Source organism: Tauraco erythrolophus, chromosome 6 (assembly GCF_009769465.1).
Source record: "Tauraco erythrolophus isolate bTauEry1 chromosome 6, bTauEry1.pri, whole genome shotgun sequence".
Classification (NCBI taxonomy): domain Eukaryota; kingdom Metazoa; phylum Chordata; class Aves; order Musophagiformes; family Musophagidae; genus Tauraco; species Tauraco erythrolophus.
In genome coordinates, this window is record NC_141470.1 from 9724099 (window position 1) to 9751458 (window position 27360).

General features: G+C 47.5%; 2 protein-coding genes across 2 annotated transcripts in view; one reads left to right on the forward strand and one right to left on the reverse strand.

The window, feature by feature from the left end:
- Window positions 1–27360, forward strand: part of BRSK2 (BR serine/threonine kinase 2) — a 339934-nt gene that overhangs the window by 226274 nt on the left and 86300 nt on the right. Inside the window, 1 exon segment of the mRNA XM_086612849.1 lies at window positions 16188–16328. Within this exon segment, the coding sequence (XP_086468975.1) occupies window positions 16188–16328 (141 nt within the window).
- Window positions 2708–5551, reverse strand: LOC104376600 (maestro heat-like repeat-containing protein family member 7). The gene has a single exon (XM_009983206.2). The coding sequence runs from the start codon at window positions 5549–5551 to the stop codon at window positions 2708–2710; it is 2844 nt and encodes a 947-aa protein (XP_009981508.2).

Genomic DNA, 27360 nt, shown 5'->3' on the forward strand with positions numbered 1-27360 from the left:
GCAGAGTAGAGGGGCAGAATCACCTCCCTCGACCTGCTGGCCACGCTTCTTTTGATACAGCCCAGGATACGGTTGGCTTTCTGGGCCGCCAGCGCACATTGCTGGCTCATGTTGAGCTTCTCATCCACCAGCACTCCCAAGTCCTTTTCCTCAGGGCTGCTCTCAATCCATTCTCCACCCAGCCTGTACTTGTGCTTGGGATTGCCCCGACCCATGTGCAGGACCTTGCACTTGGCCTTGTTGAATTTCATGAGGTTCACACGCGCCCACCTCTCAATCCTGTCAAGGTCCGTTTGCATGGCATCCCTTCCCTCCAGCGTGTCCACCACACCACATAGCTTGGTGTCATCTGCAAATTTTCTGAAAGTGCACTCAATCCCACTGTCCATGTCTCCAACAAAGATGTTAAACAGTGCCAATCCCAATACAATCCTTGAGGAATGCCACTCATCACTGGTCTCCGCTTAGACATCAAGCCATAGACAGCAACTCTTTGAGTGCGACCTTCCAGCCAATTCCTTATCCACCGAGTGGTCCATTTGTCAAACCCACGTCTGTCCAATTTAGTGACAAGGATGTTGTGTTTCTTAGATGGTCTCAAACCTGATCTTCTACATTGAGCAGTTCTTCATTCTCCCAGTCCCTGCCTTTGTCTTCTGCGACTTTGGCGGTGTGGCTGGAGCTCTTGCCAGTGAAGACTGAGGCAAAGAAGTCATTGAGAACCTCAGCATTCTCCATATCCGTGGTAGCCAGGTCCCCTGTTTCCTTCCGGAGAGGGCCTACGTTTTCCCTAGTTCTCCTTTTATCACTGACATGCCTATAGAAGCTTTTCTTGTTGCCCTTGATGTCCCTGGTCAGATTTAGTTCTATCAGGGCTTTAGCTTTCCTAATCTGATCCCTGACTGCTTGGACAACTTCTCTGTATTCCTCCTAGGCTACCTGTCCTTGTTTCCATCTTCTGTAGGCTTCCCTTTTTGTGTTTCAGTTTGTCCAGGAGCTCCTTCTTCATCTGTGCAGGCCTCCTGGTGTTTCTTCCTAACTTCCTCTTTGTTGGGATGTACCGCTCCTGAGCTTGGAGGAGGTGATCTTGAATATTAGCCAGATTTCTTGGACCCCTCTTCCCTCCAGGGCTTTATCGCTTGGTACTCTTCCAAGCACATCCCTGAAGAGGCCGAAGTCTGCTCTCCTGAAGGCCAGGGTAGTGAGCTTGCTCAGCGGCCTCCTCTCTGCCCTAAGGATCTTGAACTCCACCATTTCATGATCTGTACAGCCAAGGCTGCCCTTGAGCATCACGTTCCCCACCAGCCCCTCATTTTGGTGAGAACAAGGTCCAGCAAAGCACCTCTCCTTATTGGTTCCTCTGTCACTTGGAGAAAGAAGTTATCATCAATGCATTTCAGGAGCCTCCTGGATTGCTTATGCCCTGCTGTGTTGTCCCTCCAACAGATATTGGGGTGGTTGAAGTCCTCCATGAGGACCAGGATCTTATTGACATCACCGAGATGTGGTGGGAATAACCCTTTGACTGAAGTGTCAGAATAGAAGGTTACAGGCTCTTTAAGAAGGACAGGCCCTTGCTTGGTTCTGGGCTTAGTTCTAATTCTCAGGAGAGCTAAAGGCAATGATTGGGGCCAAGATAAACCAGCTTCCTGACCTAATTTTACAATTTGCAGCTTGATCAGGTGATTCATCTTTTCTACTTGACCACTAGATTGTGGATTATATGGGGTATGAAGTTGCCAATCTATTCCCAAAAGCTTACTAACTTGTTGAACAATCTTTGCAATGAAGTGTGGCCCCTGATCTGATGATTACCATGGGAACCCCAAATCTCGGGATTTTTTCTTGCAATAGTATTTTGGTTACTTCCCTGGCTTTATTAGTTCGGCAAGGGAATGCTCCTGGCCACCCTGAAAAGGTATCCATCAAGACCAACAGGTATCGAAACTCCCCTTTTCTTGGGAGTTGTGAGAAATCAATTTGCCTCTGTTTTCCTGGATAATTCCCTTTCCCTGTTTGGCCGGGCCGGGCTTTTGTTCCTGTCTTGGGATTATTCTGCAAACAAACCTCAACCTGCTGCATTACTTGCTTGATAGTGGTCCATAACTACGGCCCATAGCAACGCAAGGGGTATTATTATATTACCTTGTGGAGTTGTTTGGGTTTTTTTGTGATACCAGAGACATTTATTGCAATTTACAAGCAGTTTTTATAGATCATTCTTGCAGCCACGATGTGTGATGACCAGGCAGGTGACAGGCAGCTGGTGGCCCCGAAGCACTCAGATGCTGGCCAGATCTGGAGGCTGCACCACTTCCTCCTTCAGCTGGTCGCTGGTGAGATCTGCTGGCTGCGTCACCTCCTCCTCTGCGGCTGCCCGCTCCTCCTCTGTCACTGCCCAGTCCCACTCCTCCTCGTGCTGACAGAGCTGCTCCAGATGCAGCCTGGCCAGGTGAAGCTGCTTCTCGTGCAGCGTCTCCTCCACCTCCTCCTCCGCAGCCTCCCGCCACCACCGCTCCAACGACGGGGTGCGGGGATGGCATGAGCACCACCACCCCCACAGGTAGCAGCACCCACTCCGGCTCAGCCCTTCCCTCTCTGGCTTGGGGTCACTGGACACCTCCTCGTCAACAGCCCGAAAGGCCGCCCGTGGCTTCCCCTCGGTGCTCAGGACCACGGCACGGGGAGTGCCGGGGGGCTGTGGCTGCTACTTCGCCTCGGCCTGAGCAGAGGCCTTGCTGGGGGCCGGGGGCCGCCTCCACCGTGCCTTCCGCAGCTGCGAGGGCGGCCATTGGAGGTTAAGCCTCGACTTGGGCTCTCCTCCTCCTCCTCTTCCTCCTCCTCCTCCTCCTGCTTCGAGGATGTGGAGCGTCTGAATCACCAGGGAGGTGACTGCGATGCTGGGATCTTTGCTGGCACCTTGAAGGGCCTCTCTGATGTACTTCCTCTCACCATCGACCACCTGCCATCCCAAGAGCCCCAGGAACCTGACGACCTCCTGCCGCAGGCGCTCCTGTGGGTTCTGCAGGTAGTGCTGGCTCTGGTGCAGGTAGTCCTTGGCCCTGTTCTTCTTCCTGGCCAGCAGGCACTCACCAATCTTCCATGCCTGTGCAGTCTCGACCAGCTGCACCAACTGTCTCCACTTCAGGAAGCGGCCAGCGCTGCAGAGGGCTTCCTGGGAGGCCTTGGCCACGCTCTTGTCCTCATCGTACAGGTGAAAGAGCAGAGGCAGCAGGCTGTCCCACACCACCTCCTTCATCTTCTTCCTTTTGGCACCCGCCACGAGCCCCATTGTGTCTTGGAAGAGATGGATGGAGAGCTGCCACACGGTGCGCAACTCGTTGTCAAAGAGCCGCCGGAGCTTGTCAGCCAGCACCAGGGCGGTGCGGCTGGACTCCTTCCCCTCCAGGAGCTGGAGCATGTTGGCAAGCACGGGCAGGACCATGTCACTGGCACCACCGTCGCCATGCTCCAGCTGCTCCATGACAACAGGCAGCAGGACGAGGGATTTCTTTGCCATGTCTGGCCTCTCGCTGAACATGAGGATGCCCCTGAGCACCAGTCTGGGCATCTCTGGGCACTGGCTCTTCAGATAGGTGGGGAAGATTTCCAGGGCACAGTCCAGCTCTTTGTTAAGGTTGGTGCAGCCCAGCATCTCGATCAGGAAGGCCATGGTGACCATCTCCTGGATGGGGTCCTCCACCCTGAGGAACTCTGCCAGGCAGCAGAAGATGGCGGAGCACAGGTGTCTCGGGGTCTTCGTCATCTCCCTGGCCACGATGCACACTCCCGAGAGGTGGGTCTCGGTGCAGAGCAGGGAATCCCAGCCACCCTGCGCCTCGATGGCCAGCACCTGCTCCTCAAAGCCCATGCTGCAGAGCAGCAGTCTGATGGAGTACAGCAGGGACCTCAAGGGAGTGAACGGATCCTGTTGGTCCTCCATCCAGATGTTCCCCTTCTGCAGCGTCAGCTCCCTGGTGAAAGGCACTTGGAGAAACAGTGCCAGGAAAAGCCGGGGGAAAATCGCCTCCACCACCTGCAGGTGGGTGGGCTGCACGAGGATCTTGGTTATCATTCTGGTTGCAGCCACGGCGAGGACACATGCATGGTCCCAGGTGAAGGTGGAGGTCTGGCGTGTCAGTGGGTCCATCAGCACGCCGAGCAGCTCCTGCAGCACCCTCACCGCAGCCTGGAGCTGGGAGAGCATGGTCTCCCACATGGCCATGGCAGCACCAGTGCACAACGGGGAGCACCACAGCAGACTGGCCACCACCTCACGGGGGTGTCTGTCCAGCAGCACCAGCAGGGCACTGTTGAGGCTGTTGAGGGCTCTCATCTCGCTGATGGAGGGCAGGTTTGTGTAGATGGCCCACACAATGTTCATGACCTGCATCGGCTGGAAATCAGAGTCTGCCATGAGGACGTCCACCATGTTGGCAGCCGCTGTGACGGTGTCGGCGCTGGAGGATTGCAAGTTCTTGATGGCCATGAGGATGATGTCTAGTCGCTCGGAGGGCCGGAGGCATTTGAGGAACTTGAGGAAGATTTTGCATGCAGGGCTGGTTTCCGAATGCTCCCAGGGCTGCCCTGCTTGCCAGTCCTCCTGGAGCCACTGCTGCCTTGCCTCCTGCAGCCCCAAGCCCCTGCTTCTCTGCTGCAGGACAAAGGTATGCAGGTGGTGGAGAGCTGCTTCAGCCTGGTAGCGGGTGCCTGTGTCCTTGCAGGTGCAGCAGAGAGTGAGGTGCCCCACCAACCTCCCCAGCATCCCAAAATTTTGTACCTCAGAGCACTCATGGTCGCGGGCTCTGGGTAGTGCAAAGCAGGGGCAGACCAGCAGTAGAGGGTAGGTGGTGAGGAATTCAGTCAGCCTGGCAATCCGTGCCATTGCCCTGTCCTGCACCACTGCTGTCCAGGAATTGGTGAAGGGAAGCAGGAGCTGCAAGTGGTTCTGCAGCTCCAGGATGCTGAGGCTGCCGGCACTGCGTACCAGCGCCTGCAGCATTCTGTCCATCGCGAGCAGGGTCTGGGAGCAGAGAGAAGCCACGAGGTCCTGGCTGTCCTCCTGCGGAGGCAGGTGGAAGATGCTGAGGAAGCAGTTCTGGATGAGGCTTTTCTTCTTCTTCCTCTCCTGCACAAGCAGCCCTGCTTCGCTCATGGAGGTGATGGTCAGCATGGCTTGCAGCCGCACCATGGTGCCCAGGTAGTCAGCAGGCTCCTCTTGCAGCAGCCCCTCCATGGTCTGCATCAGCATCAGCTGGTAGAAGAAAAGCATACGCCACATGACGGAGCTCGGGCTGACGGTGTGGCAGATGGTGCAGATGGAGACCAGAAGCCTCAGCTTCCAGCCCTCTTGCTCTCGTCTGCTCATGACAGAGTCCCGGATGATGTCCAGGTCATTCTGTTCCTGCCTGGCCGCAGCCAAGGTGGAGCAGCACGAATCCGCCGGCAGCGGACCGTCCTCACCCATGTCCCTGGGCTTGGAGATGGGAGCCAGGGCAGCTCCCTTCTGCCCCCAGTCCTCCCGGGGGCAGTCAGGGGATCTACTTGCCATCCTGTAGAAGGGGCAGAGGGAGGGAAGAGAGGGGCAAGAGGGACCCAACACCAGCCGGGGCTGCCTTGCCAGAGGCGGTGGGGCAGAGGTGGCCACGCTGGGGGTCTCCTGGCTCCCATGCTGTCCCAACACCGTTCTCTCAGACACTGCGAGGGCAGGGCCAGGTGACACAGAGTCACACAGTACCCCCGTGCCACCCCCCAAGCCCGCTCCTGCAGCCCCAGCCCCTCAGGCACGCCGAGGCTCTTCACTCTTCCGCACGACGCCGGGGAAAAGGCCCACGGGGCTCCCCTTCGCGCAGACTCGCCAGAGCACTGGCACGCGGGATGCAGTCCCGCTGCTGGCTCAGCAGCGAGTGCTGGGCTCTGCTGGGTGCTCCAGTTACAGTTGCCACAGCACACGCCAGGGTCCCTGTGATATCATCCAATTATGAAGGAGTGAAATTCCTTGAAGGAATTGCAGGAACAGTTGAGTAGGCTGTTTGCATGTGTCTAAAGCCAGACGTGCACACAAGGTCTGAGGACAGGGTGTCCACCCCTGAAGTTACAAAGAGTGGCTCATTGAAAAGCTCCCCAGTGAGACTTTGCCATCCTTGAAGGGGGAACCTGCAAAGTCATTTACATGCTGGGCAAGAGAAAATGAACCAATTGTTTAAGAGAAGAACACTGAATATGCACCATTTCGGGGAAATGTTGCAAAGATGGATGATTATGAGGTGTAACTAAGGTTCTGTCCTGAGACCGCGTAGACACGTTGGGAGGAATTTCTCCCCATGTCTCCAGGATGAAAATTAGCCATGCCCGCAGGAAAAGGACTGATCCCAGTGTAAGCTCACCAGCAGCAACTCTGCAGTGTAGCTAAAAGCCTCCCAGCCTTGTCATTCCCCATCTCGTTTCAGCATTCCTCCGAGTAGCTGGCTTCTGGGGTGAAGCGGGCTGCAGTGGAGAGGGCAGCCTATGGGCTGGAAACCATGGAACATCCACAGAAGACCACAGCCCCCACGCAGGCTCTTGTGCTCCAGCGTTATTTGGTGGTGTGACCGGAGGGGGAAGATGATGTTTCACTACAGGTAGCAGCTCTACGCCAAGGGTAGATCTGTAGAATCCCGAGTGATTCCTCAGGGATTAGAAAATGGCCCAGTTCTATTTCTGTAATTTCATGGAGAAATAGACTGACTCAGTAGGAAACCTTAAAATAAATACTGCTACTTGAGCACACGTGGATTCCATGGCTGGAGGATGTCGTCCTTTCAACATCTTGTGTCTGTCACGTGCACACTCCTACATTCTTGCTTTTTTCCACTTCTGCACTTTTATTGCAAACAGCTAATCCCTCTGTTAGCCTTCATCCTGCTTTTCTGTTCTTCTACATATCAGAGTTTCATATATTCCCCACTTTCTAGAGAATGTTTGGCTACCCCTTTCTCCCCCCTCCCAATGGTTCCCTCTCCCCTTTAGCTGCTGATAGTTGCTGCCAACTTCTGAAATTTAACCAAGTTCAGATATTTGAAGCTGTCAGGAGCATTAACGAGCTGCAAAGAAAATTACCCTTCCTGCCCAGATCTCCCTCTCCCCGGTTCCCTAGTGTTCCGCTCACCAAAGCCTAGCACATATCCTGAAATCCTGGCTGATGAGATGTGGTGTTCAGAAGTGTCTACTCAACAGAAAGGCCATCAAGTGGAGCTTAAGACCTTTCTTCCTCAGCCTGTTAAATGTTCTTCCAGGTATTTCAAATCCCTTTCTCCTCCTGGGGAGCTTTGTTGCACCCGCTTTTAAGAGAGCTTTTAGTCATTGTTTTTGATCATTGCCATCAGAAGACAGGTGGGAAGCACCTGCCTCCAACTGGGTGGCACTCAAAAGGGCTTTGTTCCTGTGGGTGTGTCCTGGTTTCAGCTGGGACAGAGTCAGCTCTTCTTTTTAGCAGCTGGAAGAGCTCTGTGTTTTGGTTTTGGTCTGAGACTTGCTCCGAGAAGAACGCTGACAGTGCACTGATGTTTGTAGTTGGCACTGAGGTCTCAAGGACTTCTCAGCTTACCATATTCTTGCCATTGTGCAGGAGCATAACAAGATAGGGGGGAGCATGGCCGGGACGGTGGGTCCGCGACTCTCCTTATGATCCGTACTTGGACTTAGGATTGAGGCCAAACTGGCCAATTGATATTCCAGATCATGCAGTGTCATGCCCAGTATAAAAGTGAGGGTCAGCCGGAAAGAAGGGCCTTTGCTCTTCCGGGACTCTCACTCTTGGACTCTCGGAGTGCTCTTTCTATCTCGCTCTCTATTTTCGGGCTCCTGTTCGTCCGGGATTGCGGTATCAGGATTTATCTGGTTTGGGATCATTAATTCGGGACGAGATGGGCGTCGGTCAAGGGGTGGTGAGCAATTGCACCGTACATCACTCGTTCGTATATGTTTATCATTGTACATATATGTATAGATATGTATAAACTGGTAGCAGTAGTGGTAAATTGTTCTTATCTCAACCCGCGGGTCTCTTTTCCTTTTCTCCTATAGTTCTCTTCCTCATACCTGGGGGGTGGGGCAGGGTGAGTGAGGTCTGTGAGGAGTTTAGCTGCCGGAGCAGCCCAAACCACACTCGATAGGGTGCCACTTCCGTGCAGCAAGCAGCTGTCAGGTTCAGCTGGAGACAAGGGCAGGAAGCAGCATCCTCACAGCTAAACTGAGGAAGTGTGGTCTGGATGATCGGGTAGTGAGGTGGATTGTGAACTGGCTGAAGGATAGAAGCCAGAGAGTAGTGGTCAATGGGACAGAGTCCAATTGGTGGCCTGTATCCAGTGAAGTCCCTCAAGGGTCGATACTGGGACCAGTATTGTTCAACATATTCATCAATGACTTGGATGAGGGAATAGAGTGCATGGTCAGCAAGTTTGCTGATGACACTAAACTGGGAGGAGTGGCTGACACACCAGAATGCTGTGCTGCCATTCAGAGAGACCTGGACAGGCCGGAGAGTTGGGCGGGGAGAAATTTAATGAAATACAACAAGGGCAAGTGTAGAGTCTTGCATCTGGGTAAGAACAACCCCATGTACCAGTGCAAGTTGGGGACTGAATCTTGGGGAACAGCACAGGGGAAAGGGACCAGGGGGTCCTGGTGGACAGCAGGATGACCATGAACCAGCAATGTGCCCTTGTGGCCAAGAAGGCCCATGGCATCCTGGGGTGTATTAGAAGGGCTGTGGTTAGTAGGTTGAGAGAGGTTCTCCTCCCCCTCTACTCTGCCCTGGTGAGGCCACATCTGGAATATTGTGTCCAGTTCTGGGCTCCTCAGTTCAAGAAGGACAAGGAACTGCTTGAGAGAATCCAGCGCAGGGCCACAAAGATGATTAAGGGAGTGGAGCATCTCCCTTATGAGGAAAGGCTGAGGGAGCTGTCATGAGGATGGAGCCAGGCTCTTCTCACTGGCATCCAATGATAGGACAAGGGGAAATGGATATAAGCTGGAACATAGGAGGTTCCGCTTAAACATGAAGAAGAACTTCTTCCCAGTAAGGGTAACAGAACACTGGAACAGGCTGCCCAGAGAGGTTGTGGAGTCTCCTTCTCTGGAGATGTTCAACACCCGCCTGGACGCGTTCTTGTGTGATCTGATCTAGGTGGTCCTGCTCCAGCAGTGGGATTGGACTAGATGATCCTTTGAGGTTCCTTCCAATCCCTAACATTCTGTGATTCTGTGTGTTTCTATGTTTCAGTATGAGCTTTCACCTAAAGATCTCTATCCATTTAACACTTCTACAATAATAAATACATTTGTATTGCCCCAGTGGACCTAATTTGTGTAGCTGTGAATGTCTCGTAAATTATCTTCACCTATAAGGCTGAGAGAACAGGAGCTGCATTCCCACACGGGGATGGGCCACTGCGGGCAATCCCATCTGGCAAGACTTTTAGTATTTCATCCCATCCTTGCTAATGGCTTAAAGACAGCTTTTTGTTCTTTGCAGATCCTAACTGGTGTGTTTGTTTGCGTTTTATTTTAGTTATTTTGCCATAAATATCTGGTAATGCATGGTCTTGGTGTTCTCTGTGCTGGTTAGTCTTTCTTTAACAGCATTTTTTCAGGCTTTGCACAGAGCCAACCTGTTTCTTTTGTTACAGTCCTGCTTTGGAGGTAGCACGTAGCTGCCTTGCCTCAGTGAGAGCTCTGTGAGTTATTCCTCAAAACTCCCTAGGGCTTGGGCAAAGGCACCCTTTAATAGATTGTAGCACAGTCCACCAGATAGGAAGGAGAAATTATTACCAAAAGTGTCTCTGTTGCTGTTTTAAATGATGTCTTCATAGTATTGTAGCGCAAAGACAATCTGGTCACGGAGGAGACCTTGCTCTGCTGGCACTGGACAAGAATAGGACAAAAGCAGAGCCTATGCCCTCATCAGTTTGCAATCCAAAACACAAAGCAACTGTTGGAATCCCTGTGATGAGGAAGTCCAAGCTGTTGTCAAGCATCACGGCAAAGAACAGTCTTCAGGAAGGATCTGAAGAAAAATGGTGATGTAGCTCTGTCATTAACACTGATGCTCTTCAAGGGTAGGGGAGGTGTTGTGAGAGCAGAGAATCATTTGCCAGGATATTTAACAAGTGGATGGTGGAACCTGGCTTTGGAGGCTGGTCAGAGACAAAAATCAACCTCAAAAGCCAAGGAAGACATCCTAGATAGGTTACAGAGGGGGCCTACAGGGTATCTGGAAGTGAAGGCAGCTAGTTCATGTTAGATATGGTATCAAAAAAGGAGACAACGGAGGCATGGGAGGAGTAGTCAAAGTGGAAAGCTAAGAAAATGATATTGCAGTGGTGATCTGATATCTATTTTGAATCGCCAGCAGTAGGACAAGAATATATTTGTCAAAGTGGAAGAGATGATGATGAGTTAATTTAGAAACTAGAGATCTAGCTAAAATTAGGCATGAAATTTTAGCCATGTGGGTGGATAGGAAAGCCATTATCTTAGAGGTATAGTAAAGAAAACATCTAAAAGATACGAGTACAACCAAGCTGTAGAGACCTGAAGAAAGCCTGAGTCAAAGGTAACACTCACACTGGGAACCTGAATCGTAATCAGACAGGCAGCGTTGCCCCGAGGGGTACAGAAAGGAAGAACTGGAACGGGGTGGTGAGGCTGAGAGTTCTGGTTTAGCGTTGTTGTGTTTGAGCTGATGATAGGACAACCAAAGACGTTAGAGATGAAAAAAGACATCATAGTTTATTCAGGAGCAAGGGAAGAAAACTGTACTGATTTTTATCTGAGTGTCTAAATTTTGGAAATTTTTTTGTGTGTTTTGAGACAAAAGTTACAGCTTCTTTTTTTTAAATCTCTGGTAGTGGCATCGTAAATCCTCACAGCCCTGTTAGGTAGTTGGCATAATTGAATAAAACAAAAAAATATGGTGGTTATAAGGAAAATTATCGTTGATCATTGGATATTTATGGATCATTCCCAGGGCAAAATGGACAGTCCTCTGTGTTTATAGGCGTCCTACTGACATGCAGGATTTTGAAAAGACTAAAATGACTTGAGGGATGCGGGAATGATGTGAAACTGGTTGGCTATCACATCTTGTGATCCCCAGAATACAGGCAAGTTGGGGTAATGAGGAGGAGAAGCACAGTGCTTTTTTATTAAATTTCCAGTCTAAGCTACAGAACAAGCCACAGTCCACCGTGCAGAGGCCACTGTGAATTGGAGAGCTCTGGAGCCTGTTCTGGTTCCTAATAGAGCCAGAATCCAAGGGGCACAAAGGTAGTTTAAGACCGTGTTTCTCCACATTCATCTTGGCTACTCTCTCTCTTTCACATGCAGAAATCGTCCCTCCTTTGCTGTGTTGTTTAGTTTTCATATTACTTCTTTACTGTTCTGGTTCCTGAAAAAGTAAATAATACGAACCAAAAAGAAAGAAAGAAAAGAGCCTAGGATTGTTCTGGGCTTACTTTTGATAAGCTGCATGCACATCTCTAATATGATGTGTAGTGGGTCATTTGGGTTAGGAACTTAGCTTTTTTGGGGGAGGTGGTGATGATGGGATGCAGATGGAAAAATGGCAAAGAGAGTAGATAGAATGCTGCTGCACACAATCTCTCTGCCTCTCTCCAGTAGATAAATTTATTCTTGTATTAACCATTCAGCTTCTTTGTCTTTACAGACCAAAGTCTGGTCTCCTTCAGGCTCTGAAACTTAACCAGAGATTTTTTGTTTCATGTCTTGGCTTGTAGCAGGGACATGAGATATCATGCAAGACATGGACCTTGGTGTCTTTATGAAAGCAAGCTGTGGCCTGTGAAAATTTTTGCAACCTCTAAAAGAATATATCTAGTGAGGAAAACAAGTAATTGAGAGTTTGTTTTTAACACCTTGTGCAGTTGGCTTCATATTGAATTGCAGAAGCCTGATGTTTTCTTGCTTTTCCAGTGTTCTTGCAAGCAGAAAGGAAACTGTAGGTGGGGACAGCATGGAGTAGAAGGCACAAGGGACCACAGGTGCTAATCCCAGCTCTGACACTGGATGACTGTAACCCTGAGCAAGTCACTTTGCTTCGCAGTTCCCTATCAGTAAGGAACAAGAGGTTAATACTTGTAGTGCTTCCCTCGTGTGAAATGCAAGAATTAAAAGAGCTGGTGTGCGTCCAGAGCATCCGAGATGTGAGAGCTAAGGGCTCTCACACAGTCTTTTGTCCTAATATAGCTCCTGCCTGTACTATCACAGCAGGTAGTGTGTGTGCTGCCAGACAGAGGCTGGGTCTTTCCTTTCCTTGAACCTCCTTGCAGTGGCTATTACAGAGCAGTTTCCTACGTTTTTACAGTGGAAAGACTGATGCTGTCAATCTTATGTAGTCAGGATTAAAAAAAAAAAGCTTCGTTCACCATTAAGTTACTTTTCATGTCCAAATGTAATAGGAGGGTAGTTCTGGTTACTGTTCTGGGATTTTTAGAATTCGCTCACTTTCTTAGAATAAATGGGAAAAGTAATACTACAGTGAGATGAGACCCTGTCATATCTGGGAAAGATAAAAGAGAAGGAGAAACTTGGGAAAATACTTCTTAGTGTTTTTCTCCCCTATAGGCTATGTTTTATTTTACCTGCTGCAAGATCCTCGAACAGTTGACATTGGCATACTTCCAATCCTATAGCACCTTGCTAAAGTAAAGGATGTCAGATGCCGATGTGGACTCAGGAGATCTGGATTCTCTTCTGTGCCACAGATTGAGGAAAGCTGTAGTGTCTGTATGCCTTATTTTCCAGCCTCTGGAATAACGTTCTTTCTTTCCTTTGCTTTTTCTGTTCATTTTTTCCAAGTGTATTCTCTTCTTTTATGGAGTCACTCAGACACGTATATGCTCACATATACACAGATAGATGGATAGATACAGATATACAGCATTTAGTGGGGATTGCATAAGCCATACAGTGAGAGTTAGAACCCGTGCAACACTTGGAAATGTTTAAACCCCTTTTGTTGGCCTGTTTGGAAAGAATATGTGTACTGCTACTGTGCCATGCAATGCACCAGCAAAACATTGGCTTGCACAGAGATGGAGGCAGGTGCTGAATTACACCCTTGTTTAATCTAAATTCTCCTAGTTGGGGGCTATCCTAAAAAAAAGATACATCGTACTGGAGGGTTGATGGGTGACCAGCTGCAAATCCAAACTCAGAAATCCTATCTGCAACGTAACCACGTAGTACTTGTGGAATGATCCCTGCAGCATTTATTTCTTGCACTTGACCACTGGGGAGTGTGTTTGTCGTCCTTCTCACTCCTGTCACGTTGGGGGCTTTGTCAGATCAGAATACATCATTGCTGTGCTTCTCTGTGTCCCTTGACTTGTCATAGGCACAAATCTTCTTCAAATGTTCTCCCCTGTTCATTTCCATTATTATATCTGGTGCTTCTAGGTGGCAAGCAAAAATGAATAACCTTGTAAATGCTCCCTGTCTCTCAATTTGTTTTATTTTTCATACAACGTGTCAGTGCATTTTTGTTGAGTGTTTTTAATAAGATGAAGTTGATGAAAATAAATTGCTTTGCAGTTCCTGCTGTGGGTGACAGAAATGCTTTGTCTGTAATTTTCCAAAACTGTGCATTTGAAACCAGTGTGGAGGGTGTTCTGTATGCCTGTAACTGCAATCATCTTCATAAAATACCTCCCAGGAAAAGCAAGCAGCTAGCAATTTGAATTTTGGGGGCAAGATGCACTGCTTTATCCAGCTTCTGTTGGGCACAGTGAGAGAGGGAGCTGTCAAGGAGAATTTTAGGATTGATTCTGTGCCAGGCCTGGGTCTGCCATATGGGATAGTTAGCCAGATCTGTCTCTAGCATGAGAGGGAGAATGAATTATATAGCATACCCTCTCACCAGAGTGTCTGTTAGCCAAGGCTTGCAAAGTGGGGATTGGAACTTGAAAATGTGGACACCCCAGTGCCCATGGCTACTGCCTGTTGGCTTTCATCTGAGCTATTGCTCAAAAAATGTAATGCGAATAAATGGTGGTCTCTGGTAACTACGCGTCTCTTCTTGGAGAGAAGATAACCCACATATTCCAAATGTCGTTTTCAAGTCAAGGTTTTTCTCTTTTTAGTCATTTTAATGAAAAAAAAAAAGGTCAGTATTACCATATTTCTTAAATGTTTCTATTTTGTTAAAAATTGCAGAAAATTACATTTTAATTCCCTAAAATTTAGAATTTCATTTTGTTGTCCACTTTTCTGTGCTTTTGTACTACTTGCTAAGCTGGCAAGACAATATTAGTGTCCGTCTCTTACTGCATTCTCTGCTGCATTTCTGTAAGGGGGGGAAATGCTTTCTCCTTGTGCTGGCTGGCAGCTGACATGTGGAAGTCACACAGAAGCTGATGATGGACCAGGAGCTCAGGTCCCACTTTCGCAACTTCAAGGCTAATGCCGTTATCATTAAGCCAGTTTTACTTTCCTCAGAACAGCTTTTACTCCTTCTACTGTTCCATTGTTTGGAAACGTTGAAAACAGGAATAATTAAGCCCCCAAATTTATAATAATCTCCTCTTTCCATTTCAAATGTAGACATTTCCTCTGGGATTATGTTCCTTGCGGTATAGAAAAGACAGTATCCTGGATTAATTTTTCTCATTGTCCACTCAAATTTGAAGACTGTGATGAATACTGGTAGTAAAACTAGCTCACTGTAAGGCAAAGCACTGAGAGATGGGGATCCTGCTGCACATACAGTTTAGCCTGCTCTGCTGTGCTCTTGGGAGGAGGGGACAGAGAAGCGCGCTCAAAATTTGGAAGAATACCTAATTCTTGTTTGCAGGTTTTCTGGTGATGTCTCTCAAACAAACTGCCAAAGGTTTGAATGCCCTGTTCACCCTTGCATTGTTGCTTTACAGAAACCACCTTTCAGATCACATGCCTTGCCATGCAACCCTGAAACTCACTTCAAAGGAGTTGGGCAGTGAGGGAGGAGTACAGGTTTCTGCCTCTCCTGCAGGATTTAAACCAGCTGACAGAGCCAAAGAACAAAACTGATTTCTCAGAAAAATATCAGTTTGTTACTTGTCGTTTCAGATTCTGAATAAATAATCTCACTGCATAATTTCTTCATTCTGTATTAGAGTACTATATGCTGGGCAAACAAGCAAAGACAGGAGAGCACAAAATCACAATGGAGGTGGAAAAAGTCCATGGAGGTTTCAAGCAATCCTCTTGCCAACAGAAGTCTATTGCTTGGCCCTTATTATATCTGGTTGATTTTTAAATAGTTCAGTTGACGGTGTTCCTGCCACTTCCCTGGGCAAACTATTTCATTCCCACTATTAGGCAACATTTTCAGATATTTATACTAAGTTTTCCTCAGCTTGGCTGCCTTTCATTACCCCTCCTTACAAGAACTAGATGGTCCATCCATGGCTAGTCCGTTCCTTCTAGAAGATTTTACTCTTCTCTCCACGACTGCCAGGAGTGCTGTGTGAGGTCTGGGGTTTCCTCTCTTGCTCCTAGATTCCCGTTGTGCTGCATTTATTCACTCAGTGTCACGTTTTTCACATGAGTTGCGAGGGAAGGCAGCTACTCCAGCAAATCACTGCTGTTCAGCAGCAAAAGCCAAAGCCCGTACATAGGCTGCACACATGTAGTTTTCTTTTTATCTTTTTTCATAATTTAAACTATTCACTTTTTTTTTTTTTTTTTAATTCCTTCTAGTTTGTTGACATCTGTCTGGTTCTCAGGTGTCCAAGAGAGAACAATATGTGAGTGCAGCTTTGCCACAGCTGTTTTATAAAGGAACCGTCAGCTTGGTTAAGAGATCTGAGGCTTCCCAGTATGCAGGAGCTTTAAGAGCTGCTGTGAAAGCTTATACCTGATTATTCTCTTCTTCCTCTCCTGGTCTTTTGAGTCATCTCTGGCCTCCGGTTTATCTCTCTCTATTATGTTGAACACTGATTCCAACAGCAGCATGTCTGAAGTTTGCAGAACACCTGTTAAAAACATTAATCACTCCTGATTTTAAAATATTGATTGTCGTCCACTCTTCTTTCCACAAATGTTCTCCTTGACCACCTGTAAATAGAGATGTTTGCATATAACTCTGTGTGTGTGAGGGAGTTGGTATGATAATGTGCTTACAAAATCCCGGCTTTGTTATATTCTAGGTATTTGGTGCTAGAACACGTGTCAGGTGGGGAGCTCTTCGACTATCTTGTAAAAAAGGGAAGATTGACACCAAAAGAAGCCAGGAAGTTCTTCCGACAAATCATCTCTGCTTTAGACTTCTGCCATAGTCATTCAATATGGTGAGTACAGCCATTTCCAATGGGAGTTACCTGTTACATAAAAGCTCAGAATAAAGCGATCTTAGTTCTTGATACTTTTACTCACTGTTAAGTAACTGATGTTGTAAAGCTCTAAAAGCATTGTGTAAAGTGCTGATGTATTTTTTAATTCTTGACTGTCTGTGAGACAGTGCACCAGTCACAGATAGACTTTTCATGGAGAAGGTTGTCATTTCTCACTGGAGAAGATTTCCTTCACAGGGAATGCTTTAACCAGGAAAACCAAAACCACCAAAGAAAGCAGTTTAATTTCCACCATTCTGGAGGTACTTGCCAATAACTGAGAATTACATACACTATATCAAAATGATCCCTGAAGAAACTTGGGACAATTACAAATACAGCAAAGTCATTTTATGGCTTCTTTCAGTTTTTGGAAACCTGCTGGCTTTTGGCAACCTTCACTGACTCCCTTCTGGGCATTTGAGTCAATGTTGCCTTTAATTTCCTTTCCAGAAGGGAAGAATTTCCTTAATCTGACTCCTATTGATACTCAGTAACTCCATCGTATGATTTAACCATCAAGGGAGGTTTAACCTGTGCTTTCAGATGGTGTTTTAGATTGGACCAGTTTCTCCTTCATCTTTGGCAAGTTTAAGTAATTTAAATTATACTGAAATCAAGTTGTTATAATCAGTCTGAGCACAGAGATTCTGTATAGCTGCTGACCCATAACTGCCTGCTTGTTTCTCAGAAATCCAGCTCCTCGCAGTTAGGTTGGCTGAGGGAGACCATTTACATTATGTTTGCGTGGCAGCTTCTCGATAGCCACAGACAGCTGTAGATCCCCCTCTCCAGGAGGCCGAAGGCCACTGATAGATACTGCAGTAGTTGGATTTGCATAATCACTGTCTGGTTACTTCTCCGTAACTGTACGGTGATTTCCTATACCGCCAGTTTTGTGCTGAGAACTTGAAAACCAGATGTCCACAACATAAATGGCCACAGCAAAAAAGGGTACCTAAATATTTATCTTGTTCTTCTAGCACCCTCCCTCTACATTTCTGACCCATTTCAACAGGAAATATTAATCTGAAAGAGAGCATATCTCCAATAAATAGAAAGAGAAATAAGAACCTTTCTCAAGGATATATTAAGAAGAGTATACTGTTAGCAGAAGAGGCAGTTCAGAGGTGGTGGATCTGGGTGAGAAGGTCCTGAGGACAATGCCTACCTAGCACAGGCAGGGTTACAGTAGTCAGAAAAATTCCCAGAGGAGCTGAGAGCAGATTGTGTGGCTTAACTTAGAGGATCGAAGTTTTCTCTGTTGGCCGGGACCTCTGACAAGTTTTATTCTGCGAATTCCGCAGTTTTTCCTCCCTGCTAATCAACTGGGTTGAGTGATCATGACCTTATAATCAGCATAATCCTTGGTAGATTGTACAGCTGTTATTTTTTATGTACACTTGGCAGTGTAACCACTGGTGGATTGCATACGTACATGTTTCTGTTCCCTACTTGGCTTAAGACTTAGAGACCCGATCCCAGAAGACTCAAAAATGTTTAAGTACAACTGAAGAGAAATTATTTACTGTTCCAAGTGAATATTCCAGAGAAATACGAGTCTCCATTGCGATAGAAGTTTCTATGAAAGTGTGCATCTATACACATACATACTAGTCCTTCGGGCCTGTGACGGATACCTCTTGATATGACAGACTTTAACAGACTGAGCAAGGGTCACGATGAGGCTGTCAGACAGACAAGCCCTTCTGCAGGTAAAACAATACGTAGGATTTCCAAGGCAGAGTGCTTGTGTCTCTTGAGGGACCCATTTTCCTCTGTTAAACATATTGGATTGTGGGCAGTAGTCTTGTTCAGAAGTAAATCCCCTGTCTTCTTGCCAACTCCCACCCAACTAGCATCCAATGCTGAATAAGTTAGCAGTAAATCATAAGCTCTGCCTCCCTCCAGGTCACTCTGAGACTTGCGTGGTCTGTGTTATGTTAGACTCTGTGTTGTCCTCTGGACAGTTATCATTAAACCCTTTTCGAAAATCAGAGCATGCATAAATATATGTGTGTGCGTGTGTGTGAGTATAAAAGTTAATGTGCTTTCCTAAGCAATGAAGCCTGACCTTGTCCTGTCGTGGGGCAGTGAAATGACAAATCATCTCATCAGCCAGCTTATCCAGTTATGACCACGTTGAAAAATGAAGGCTTCTGCTTTGGTTAATGACTAAAGGTGGGTGCCTCTAACCTACTGGCAGAACAGATTGATATCCCGGTGTCTCCAGCCCCGTATCATTGTCCCATCCTCTTCCTGTACCTCCAAAAATGCTATGAAATGTCTGGGGCTTACTTTCACAGCAGTATGTAACCACATTCAGCTTTCCCTGCTCAAAACATATTGATGCACCAGGATTCCCGGATCAAAGAATCAGAAAGGATTCCCCAATCCTCCCGTCAGTAAAAGGCTTCTGCTGCTACTGTGTGGAGAGATCACCTGTGTCTGAGAGATGTTTTCAAACAAGCAGCTCAGACAAGGAAGCAGAATAGGCTTGGAGCTTGAGTCTGTTTGTGTGTTGTTTTCAAAAAGTGTGAGCTTTCTGTTCTTATTTTATGTAATCAGTGGGGGAAGACTTGATGTACTTCACTCCAAGGTGCAGTCACTTATGAGGTTTTGTGGTACCAAATGGGGTCTTGTGACCATGGGAGAAAGCTCATAGGTGACCCACTGTAGGCTTCTCTAAGAGCTTTTCCATGTAGGTAGCACTGTGCCGTGCTAGGGACCCACAGGCAACTGTGGGTGCGGACAGACAGCACCATGCAGAGATGCAACGTGGGATCCTACAGAGAGTGTATCAGTGTTCCCTTGCTGCTTTGCCTGGGCTGGCGAGCAGAGCAATGAGCTCAATGATGCAGCATTATTGCTTCTGCTTCCAGCTCTTCCTCTGTGCCATCTCCAAGGGCTCTGTGCCGCGCTGCAGTGCCCGCAGCAGATGCGCTCAGCAGCGGTGCAAGAAACGGCAGCGGAACCTGGGGTTCCTTGGGCGGCAGTGTACGACCATCCTAGCCCAGCACGTTTTCTTTGGACATGACTGATGTTTTTTTCCTAAACTGACATTCACCTAGTGCTGGGTGTCTGCTGTCCTAAATCCAGGGCCTTTACAATGTCTCTGCTGAGTGCCCCAAATCAGTATCCCCCTTGGAATATCCTGCCTCCGTGCTCTGGGAGAGCTCTCAGCTAGCTCAGCGCCGGCTGTATTTTCCGTGGGAAACAATGCAGGAGTGCATATCGGGGTAGGTCGCAAATCTTTGCTTTCCTCAGGAAGAGTCTCTTTTCCCTGGAGCGAGGGAATGCTGCAGCGGTGGCGGGGGGAGCCGGGCGAGGGGGGCTGGCGAGCCCCTCATTGGCCGCGTGTGACATCACCGGCAGCGGCCGGGATTGGCGGCGGGCGTATTTCGGGTGTGCTGGGTTCTCGCTTCGGTCCAGCTCATAATTTAGCAGCTGTATCTCACAAGCTGACAAATAAAAATATGATTACAGAAAATGCCCCGTGGCAAACCTTATTATGGCTTCGGAGATAACAGATAATGCCAATTACAGCGCAGGGCGGCGGTGACATTGAGAGGAAACCCCCCGCGGTAATGAGCAGCAAGATGATTATTGCATTTTATTTTTATTTTGGTCGGGTTTCGTTTTGTGGGGTTTTTTTCCCGAGCGTGCACAAGTGGGGGTTAAGGCAGGTTCTTTATGAATATTGATAAATGACAATTATGAGGGCCCTTTCTCCTTTCATTGCCTGGGGCTGTGCCTGCTTGAGTACGCACAAGGCTGTTGCTGAAGTGTGTCTGTGTGTGCGTGCGTAGGCACGGGGGTGTGTGACTTAGAGGGCTGAGGCAGTGAATAAGAGCTTTGTTTGACTTTGCCTTGTGTTCTTCCCATCAGTGCAGGGAGGGAGAGGCTCCTTATAAAATAAGGCTTCAAGATTTCACAGCAGTAGTGCCAAAATCTCTGGTCTGTTCCTGCAGGCAGGAGCTGCAGAGCGCTGTCAGTAAAGGAACCACGCTTTTAGGGAGAAATCAGGGATGTCTTTGAGAAACAGAAAGCTGAAGAATGCCGGGTGCCATGTTCTGTCACATAGTGACTCCTGCTCTGCCTCGCTTCATTTATAAGGAGGGTGCTATAGCGTTCTGCAGGGATGGTCTGCCAAACACTGAAGACTGCAGCAGCTGGTTAGTTTGAAATCATGACTCAAGGCCTCCAAATGTGAAACCGGTCTAGAAATTGTGGATTCTAATAAGGTTGGTTTTCTGGATGTTTTTTTTTTCTGGTCCTTGAGTCTTTAGGTTTTCAAGTTGTCTTTCAGACCATCTGAAGTGAGGAAGGTACCTTTTTCCCTTGTTGAGAGCTGAGATTCACCAGTCATTGCCTGAATCCAGGAGCTTCAGATCTGTGATTGGCACTCACTCTAAAACAGTGAGGAATTTCCAAATTTCCCTTGTACCCGTAACCAGAGAAAACCCATCAAGTACAGCAACTGCGATGCCAAAGGCAAAGTTATCAGCTCAGCGAAAGTCAGAGGATATGTATTTTTGTAAGTTTGCTCCTTTATATAAGGCACTGGAAACTCAAAAAATGGCATAGTCTTATTGTAAGCATAACCAGGTAACGTTCTCTGGCAAGCACAGCAGTGGTGATCAGACCTGACAGTCTGTTCTGGCTTTGAAATACATGAATATATGTTTTGAGACAAGATTGGTAGGGAAGAGCAATATATTTTAATAGATCCATGGAAATAATTGTTAAAAAGCATGCAAAGTTTTATGCATACAAACCCTTCTCCGGGTCTCCTGAATGTTTATAGATGTTGGTTTTTTCCTAGCTATAACTATTTGTTTGTTCTGTAGAATTCTGTGAAAACTTACTAAGTTTGAGCATAGCAACCATGGCTCTAAACAAAGATTCTTCTGTAGGTAGATACAAGTTACACATTCGGATCCGATTTGCAGAAGCAAGAGAAAATAAAATGAAAGGCTTTTTCTGCTAAAGAAAATTAAAAATGTTGCTTCTCATACTGTTAATTATTTGATAAATTATTTGCATCACATCAGGCACTTTTAGGAGGCATACTGCAGAACAATTATTCTGTGGTCTGGGCCTTCTGGGAGTTTGGGGTCAGTAAGAAGAGCATTTGCAAAGTAGCCAACAATTTGATTAGTACAAATGACCTGCAACTACTCCAATTAGGAGGTTTCTTGGGTTAGAAATCTGTGACCTACAATGAGTTGTCATAGAAACCGATATGAATGTTTCAGCTCAAAAATCACTCTAAAATAATGGGTTAGTTCATCATCTCGTGCCAGGTGACACAGCTCCTTTGAATCTGAATCTGGAGTCTGTCACTACACCAAAAATCTTCTGCTGGCCTTTGGTGACAGAGGGAGAGTGTTTTGCTTCTCTTTTTTATGTATGCTGCAGTTGCCTGCAGTACAGATACAGGGATATTCCCAGAGCAGGAGGACAGAGTAGAGAGGCAACGGAGGAAGCTAAAGGAGCTGTCTGAAGAGCATCACAGGGAGCAACCAGAAAGCAAGCATGGCCAGTGTCTAAGTGGGAAGCTGGAACATGATGACGCATGCGTATGCCTTTCATTTTCCACGCACCACCTCCAAGCACTGTCCCTCTTCCATGGGACAATCTTTTCAGGCCTCTCTCTGTATCCATCTTGTGCTGCAAGGGAATCGTAAAGCCTTTGTTGTAACCTGAAAAAGAGGGAGGTTGCGGAGAATCTGACAGCGTGTTCTTCCCCTGTCATGGCTTGTTTAATGGCTCCCTTTCGCCCACAGGCTCTCCCTTCAAAAGCCTGCTGTATGCAGGCTCCTGGAGCTTACTTCTCGTGCTGTTGTCCTGGTCGAGGAGCTCTGGGCAGTCTGTGGCCACCCTGGATCAGGGTTACAGTGACTTCTTCTGCAGTGCTGCATTTACCTTTCATGTTCTTTCTCAGCATATGCAGGACTCAGTAGGAGAGTTTGCTGTGTTTGTCGCTGAAGAAGCTGCTTTCTTCTCTTCTGATTTTCCAGCCATGTGATAAAGCCCCTACAGCTTTAGGGCCTTTAGAACAACAAAAGGGTAACGAGTCCTCTGTTCACCTGCAGAGAGAGGAGTTGATGCGGTCATATAAGACATGGAGAGCCAGAGAGATCAGCTGGAATGGGACCAAATTAAATGCATTTACTCTGCAATGTTCCATTAATGCCAAGTAATTACCACATGCAGTGGGATTTTTGTTTTGTTTTGTTTTGTTTCATTTTGGCACAAGAGAATTCTTTCCAAATATGAATGCGGGTGGTTGTCCGGGCTGCTGGGCTCTTAGGTAAATTATAACAAGCCTTCCCTATTCCCATATGTTCCTCTCCCTTCCTTCTGGCATTTGAAAAGCTGGCAATACAAAGATAGGAAATGCAAATGCAGAGAGAAAGTCTCATTCCCAGTGGCAGTGATGCTGGTTCTACCATTCCGGTGCAGACTCCTGGCCTGACTTCTATCCCCAGGATGCTGCCTCAGCCAATCCAAAGTGGTCCAAAGACGGATAGCAGAGAAATGTTCCAGCTAGAAGAAAATTTTCATTGGGGCATAATGTTCTCTTGTGGTTGAATGTGCAAGCACTGCCCGATCCCACCGGCACCTTGATCTCTGAGAGGAGTACTGCCACAATACGAAAAAATACTCAGGCTGTCACGAAATTCCTGTGCTAACCATCCATACTGGGCACTAGGGACTGTGTTGAAAGAAGGATGGAGAAGGGTCAGAGAGGTGCAAAACTGCCGTATGACAGTTCTTGTATTTTAGAACTCAGTCAGCAGTAAATGTAATGATTCTCAACAGAGTCCACACTCTCTTCTCTGCTCAGTGGGCTATAGTGAAGAGCTGATGATTTTTCTGAGTTTTATTTTGTTGAGTGTCTGGAGAAAAAAAAAAAAGGTAACTTTAAGGTCTGTTACCACTCCAGATTTCCTTTCACACGTACTAGCCCAGTCCCGCAAATCTCCAAGTCTCAGCTTAAGGTTTTCAAAATGCTCTCTGGCAGGCGGATCATGACCTCTGCCTAAAGATCGCCATGAGTCCATGTAGACTGGTCATCCATGGAAAAGCATTGCACAACACAGTGAGGTGAAGCTTACTCCACATTTGGAATGTGGATGGTGGCACCCACTTTTTCCTCTCTTTCTTGCAGTGGCTTTCCAAAAAAAACCTGAATATATTTGCCACTTTATAGGAACCTCATTTTCCCACTTGATCCTACCTAAAAACCTAGGCCTAGAACTGTTTGTGTTGTGAATCCCAGCTGATAGGAAGACATGATGAAATAGGGAGGAGACTCTTTCCACCAATGAATACTGTACTCATTTTCAAAGGTGCCGTCCCTTCCCTTTGCCTCACAGTGGTCTGGGAGTGGGGCTGATTCAAGGTTCATGTACGTTCTTCTCCAGCCAGGGCCCGTGGCAGGTCTGCTAAGGCTGGGAGCTTTGAGGCATGGAAGGGGAACGTTTTTGCATTTATTTTAGCTGCGCCTTTTTCCTGAAATAACATGAGTTGCTTTGTAGTGAGCAGGCATCTGGGCTGGAGAAATGCTTGTGGACATCCTGTGCTTAGGTCTTGCTGTGGCTTGATCATTCCTTCAAGTTCTCTTCTCTCTAAAAAAACTGCATGATTTTAGGATAAGTGAAGAATTTCAATATTCAGGTACAAAATACACATGTCAGCAGTATGCCTTCTATAGACTGAACATGTATGAATGATATCAGCCAGTGCGCTGGAACAGGCATGGGCAGCAGCACCTTCAGCTTCTACACCATGTGTCTCTTCAGCAGTGAGCCAGGAGCAGTCGCCAAGACTGGAAAACAACCATAGCAGCTTAATAACCCCACACAATAGAAGGACATGCACTCAACTTGAGCTGTGGGCAGGTTTCTTGTCTCATAGCATCCAACAGGCACTGCTCGCTTTACAGGGAGCTGTTACTTGCCACTGAGCATGAGTTCTCAGACAGGAGAACTTCAGTGCATCTCCCCAGTCGGATGAGGTCTTCCCAGTACCCTGTTAATGAAACCAGTTGTAAGATAACTGTCCGAGATGTCTGCTGGAGGAAAGATTAAATCATATATGCTGTCTCATTAGTGTCCAGCTTTCCTAGCTTGCCTTAGGACTGTGGGCTTGTCATGGTTTGATGGGGGGGGTGGGGCGGGGGCGGATTCTGGTGGCAGGAGAGGGGCTTTGCTCCCTGTGACCTCCCTGGTTTTGGAACCAGGTTAGACTTGGTTCTGGCCACCAGATCGGACTGCCATCTGCCTCGGGGCTGAGCCAATCAGCGCCTCTGTGAATTGCCCTAAGTCGGGACAAAGGAACCGGAAAAGATGCTTTGCCCAGGAGCAAGGAGAGAAGGGAGGAGGGCACTGCCCCCGCTCCCTGGCTCCTGGCCAGGCAGCTGCCTGCGTCAGGCCAGCGCCGCCCACTGAGAATGGCGGCGGCGGAGCCAGCTGGGGAACTCGGGGGCACCCCACTCCCGGGGTGCCCACTGGGCTGAGTTCACCTGGAGAGGACTGAGATCTGAGAGAAACAGCTGCATCGACAGCAGGTCAGTGAGGATGGAGCGGGAGGAGGTGTGCCGGAGCCGAGTTTCCCCTGCGGCTGATGGTGAGATGGCAGGTGGCCCCCCTGCAACCAGGACAGCCTCGGTGGAGCAGAGACCCACTCGCAGCCCGTGGGGAGAAGATGCCTGAACCTGAGGATGGTCGTGTTGGGGTGCACGACAAGGCAGAGAGGCATCTGGAGTCTGCGTGACGACCCACGCCGGAGCGAGTGGCTACAACTCTCTAAGAATCCGAGACTGTGGTAAAGCCCACACTGGGGCAATCCGTGGAGAAGGATTGCTTCCTGTGGGCTGGACTCACGCTGGAGAAGTTTGTGGATTTTTTCTTCATGAGTAGGGGATCCACTGGAGCAGGGGAAAAGGGTGTAAGGACTCCTCCTCCTTTAAGAAAGAAGCAGCAGTAACAGCACGGAATGAACTGACCTTCACTCCCCCAGTCCCTGCCCCCTGCGCCACTGGGAGGAGGAGGTAGAGCCGGGAGGAAAAGAAAAAGGAGAGAGGAGGCGGGAAGGAAGGTGTCGGTTTTAAGATCTGGCTTTGTTTCTTTTTATCCTCTCAAGTAACCGGTTTTGTTTCCCTTTGTCCTTTTAAGCAACCATTAATAACCTGTTTTGCTTTAAGAAAGTCAAGTCTGTTTTGCCCAGGACCATGGTTGGTGGGTGCTCCCTCTATTCTTGTCTCAACCCTCAGTCCCTTTATTATATTTTTCTCCTCTCCACTTTACTGGAGAAGGAGCGACTGTGTGAGTTTTAGTTGCTGGATTGGCCTAAAACCACAACAGGGCTCTTCACTCCATTTCACTGCTGGGACTGGAGCATGTTCAGATTGGCAGATGGTGATGATCTTGCCTTTGTCCAGGACTGCTGTCCTTGATGATGGCATTCAGGAGTTCTTTTCGTGGCCATTAACTGGTCATTCCCTGCCTCTGGAATGTTTCCTTGTCACTCATCTCCTGCTTTTTTGTCAAGTAGATATGATTATCTTGATAGTTATTATATGGCTAGTAAGTCTTCTGTCTCCATTTACCTCAAAACTTTGATTTCTATGAGAAAGGTAGATTTGATAAAGCACCTTTTGCTTTGTCAGATGAAAATATGCACAAATCTGAATCATGCTGTGCCATTATCTACTGGATTGTTTGTCCGTGGTTAACAAGACCATTCAACATGCAGGGTTCGTCATGTTTATACAAGATTGGAGACCAAATTTTATGCCCTTTAAAAAGTGAAGGGGAAGGAATCGTAGGACTCAGTGATAACATAGATGCCCTGTTACCTGCTTTGAACGTGTGCTATTTTACTGGGAGTCTCCTTTGGATCTGTTACACTGCCCAGGTGTCCTATTACAATGTGCTCTGGTTTTGCATAGAATTGACCTGTATTATTTACGAGTTGTCTCTAACTGATCATTCCAGACTTCTCTTCAGATCAGAGGAGATCATTCCCAAGGCATTGTCACGCCTCTCATGTTTCTCTAAGAGGGCAGAGGCTGCCCTTTACAGTGGTATAGAGGCAGAATTACGCTTGGCTTCCTTCCGTTATGGGTGTCACTGGGCTAGACTATCCTAATGCTGATTCTTCTGCTGAGTTCACTTTCTGGTCAGGGTAACTGCTTTTAGTGAACCGTTGTTGCAGATGACTGTTGTTTGCCAGACACTGGCACGTGTTGTTGGCTGGCCCTTTCCCACAGGTTTGTGTTCTGACCGGGCACCGAAGCTGACCATTCTGCCTGCAAGGTTTGAGCGCTCGTATTTGGACCTCTCATTAGCAAGACCTTTCATTAGCAAGAACTCATTTTGCCTACTCACACGCAAAACCAAGAAAAGAGCTGCTTCTTTAGTCTGCCTAAAGTGCTTCTCTCATCTCTGTGACTCTTCAAGAGTTGCAAATAAAAAGAAAACAAAGCAAAGTCATCACAAATTTTGTGCAAGATTTTTGTCTTTGGATATAAAATCGAGTAAATGTAATAGTTGTACAAAAGCACTTGAGCACTAAGGAGCAGACATGGGTGCACATTGGTGTTGGCTGTGGGTAATGGAGATAAATAAATTAGTCAATATATGATACCTTTGATTTAAAGCAGGAGTTGCCATCCTGAATATCATGGCTGCCTGGCTCTTCCCATGTTGCCAAATAATAAGAGAATCAAGATTTGATGGAAAGGAGAGAATCCTCTCTCTTCCTTCTCACTGCTGGCAGCCTCAGTTATAAAGAGTGCTGGATTGAAGGGATTTCTCAATCAGAGCTAATTACTCAAAATTATTTCAAAGCCATATGCCTATGAAAAGAACTCCTAATAGGGGCTTTTTTTCAGTAGCATTTACACCAAGGATGTTTTTTTCTAATATTTTATTTCCTGTTGTTGACAGAATATATTGATGGTATTGCCTCCTACCTT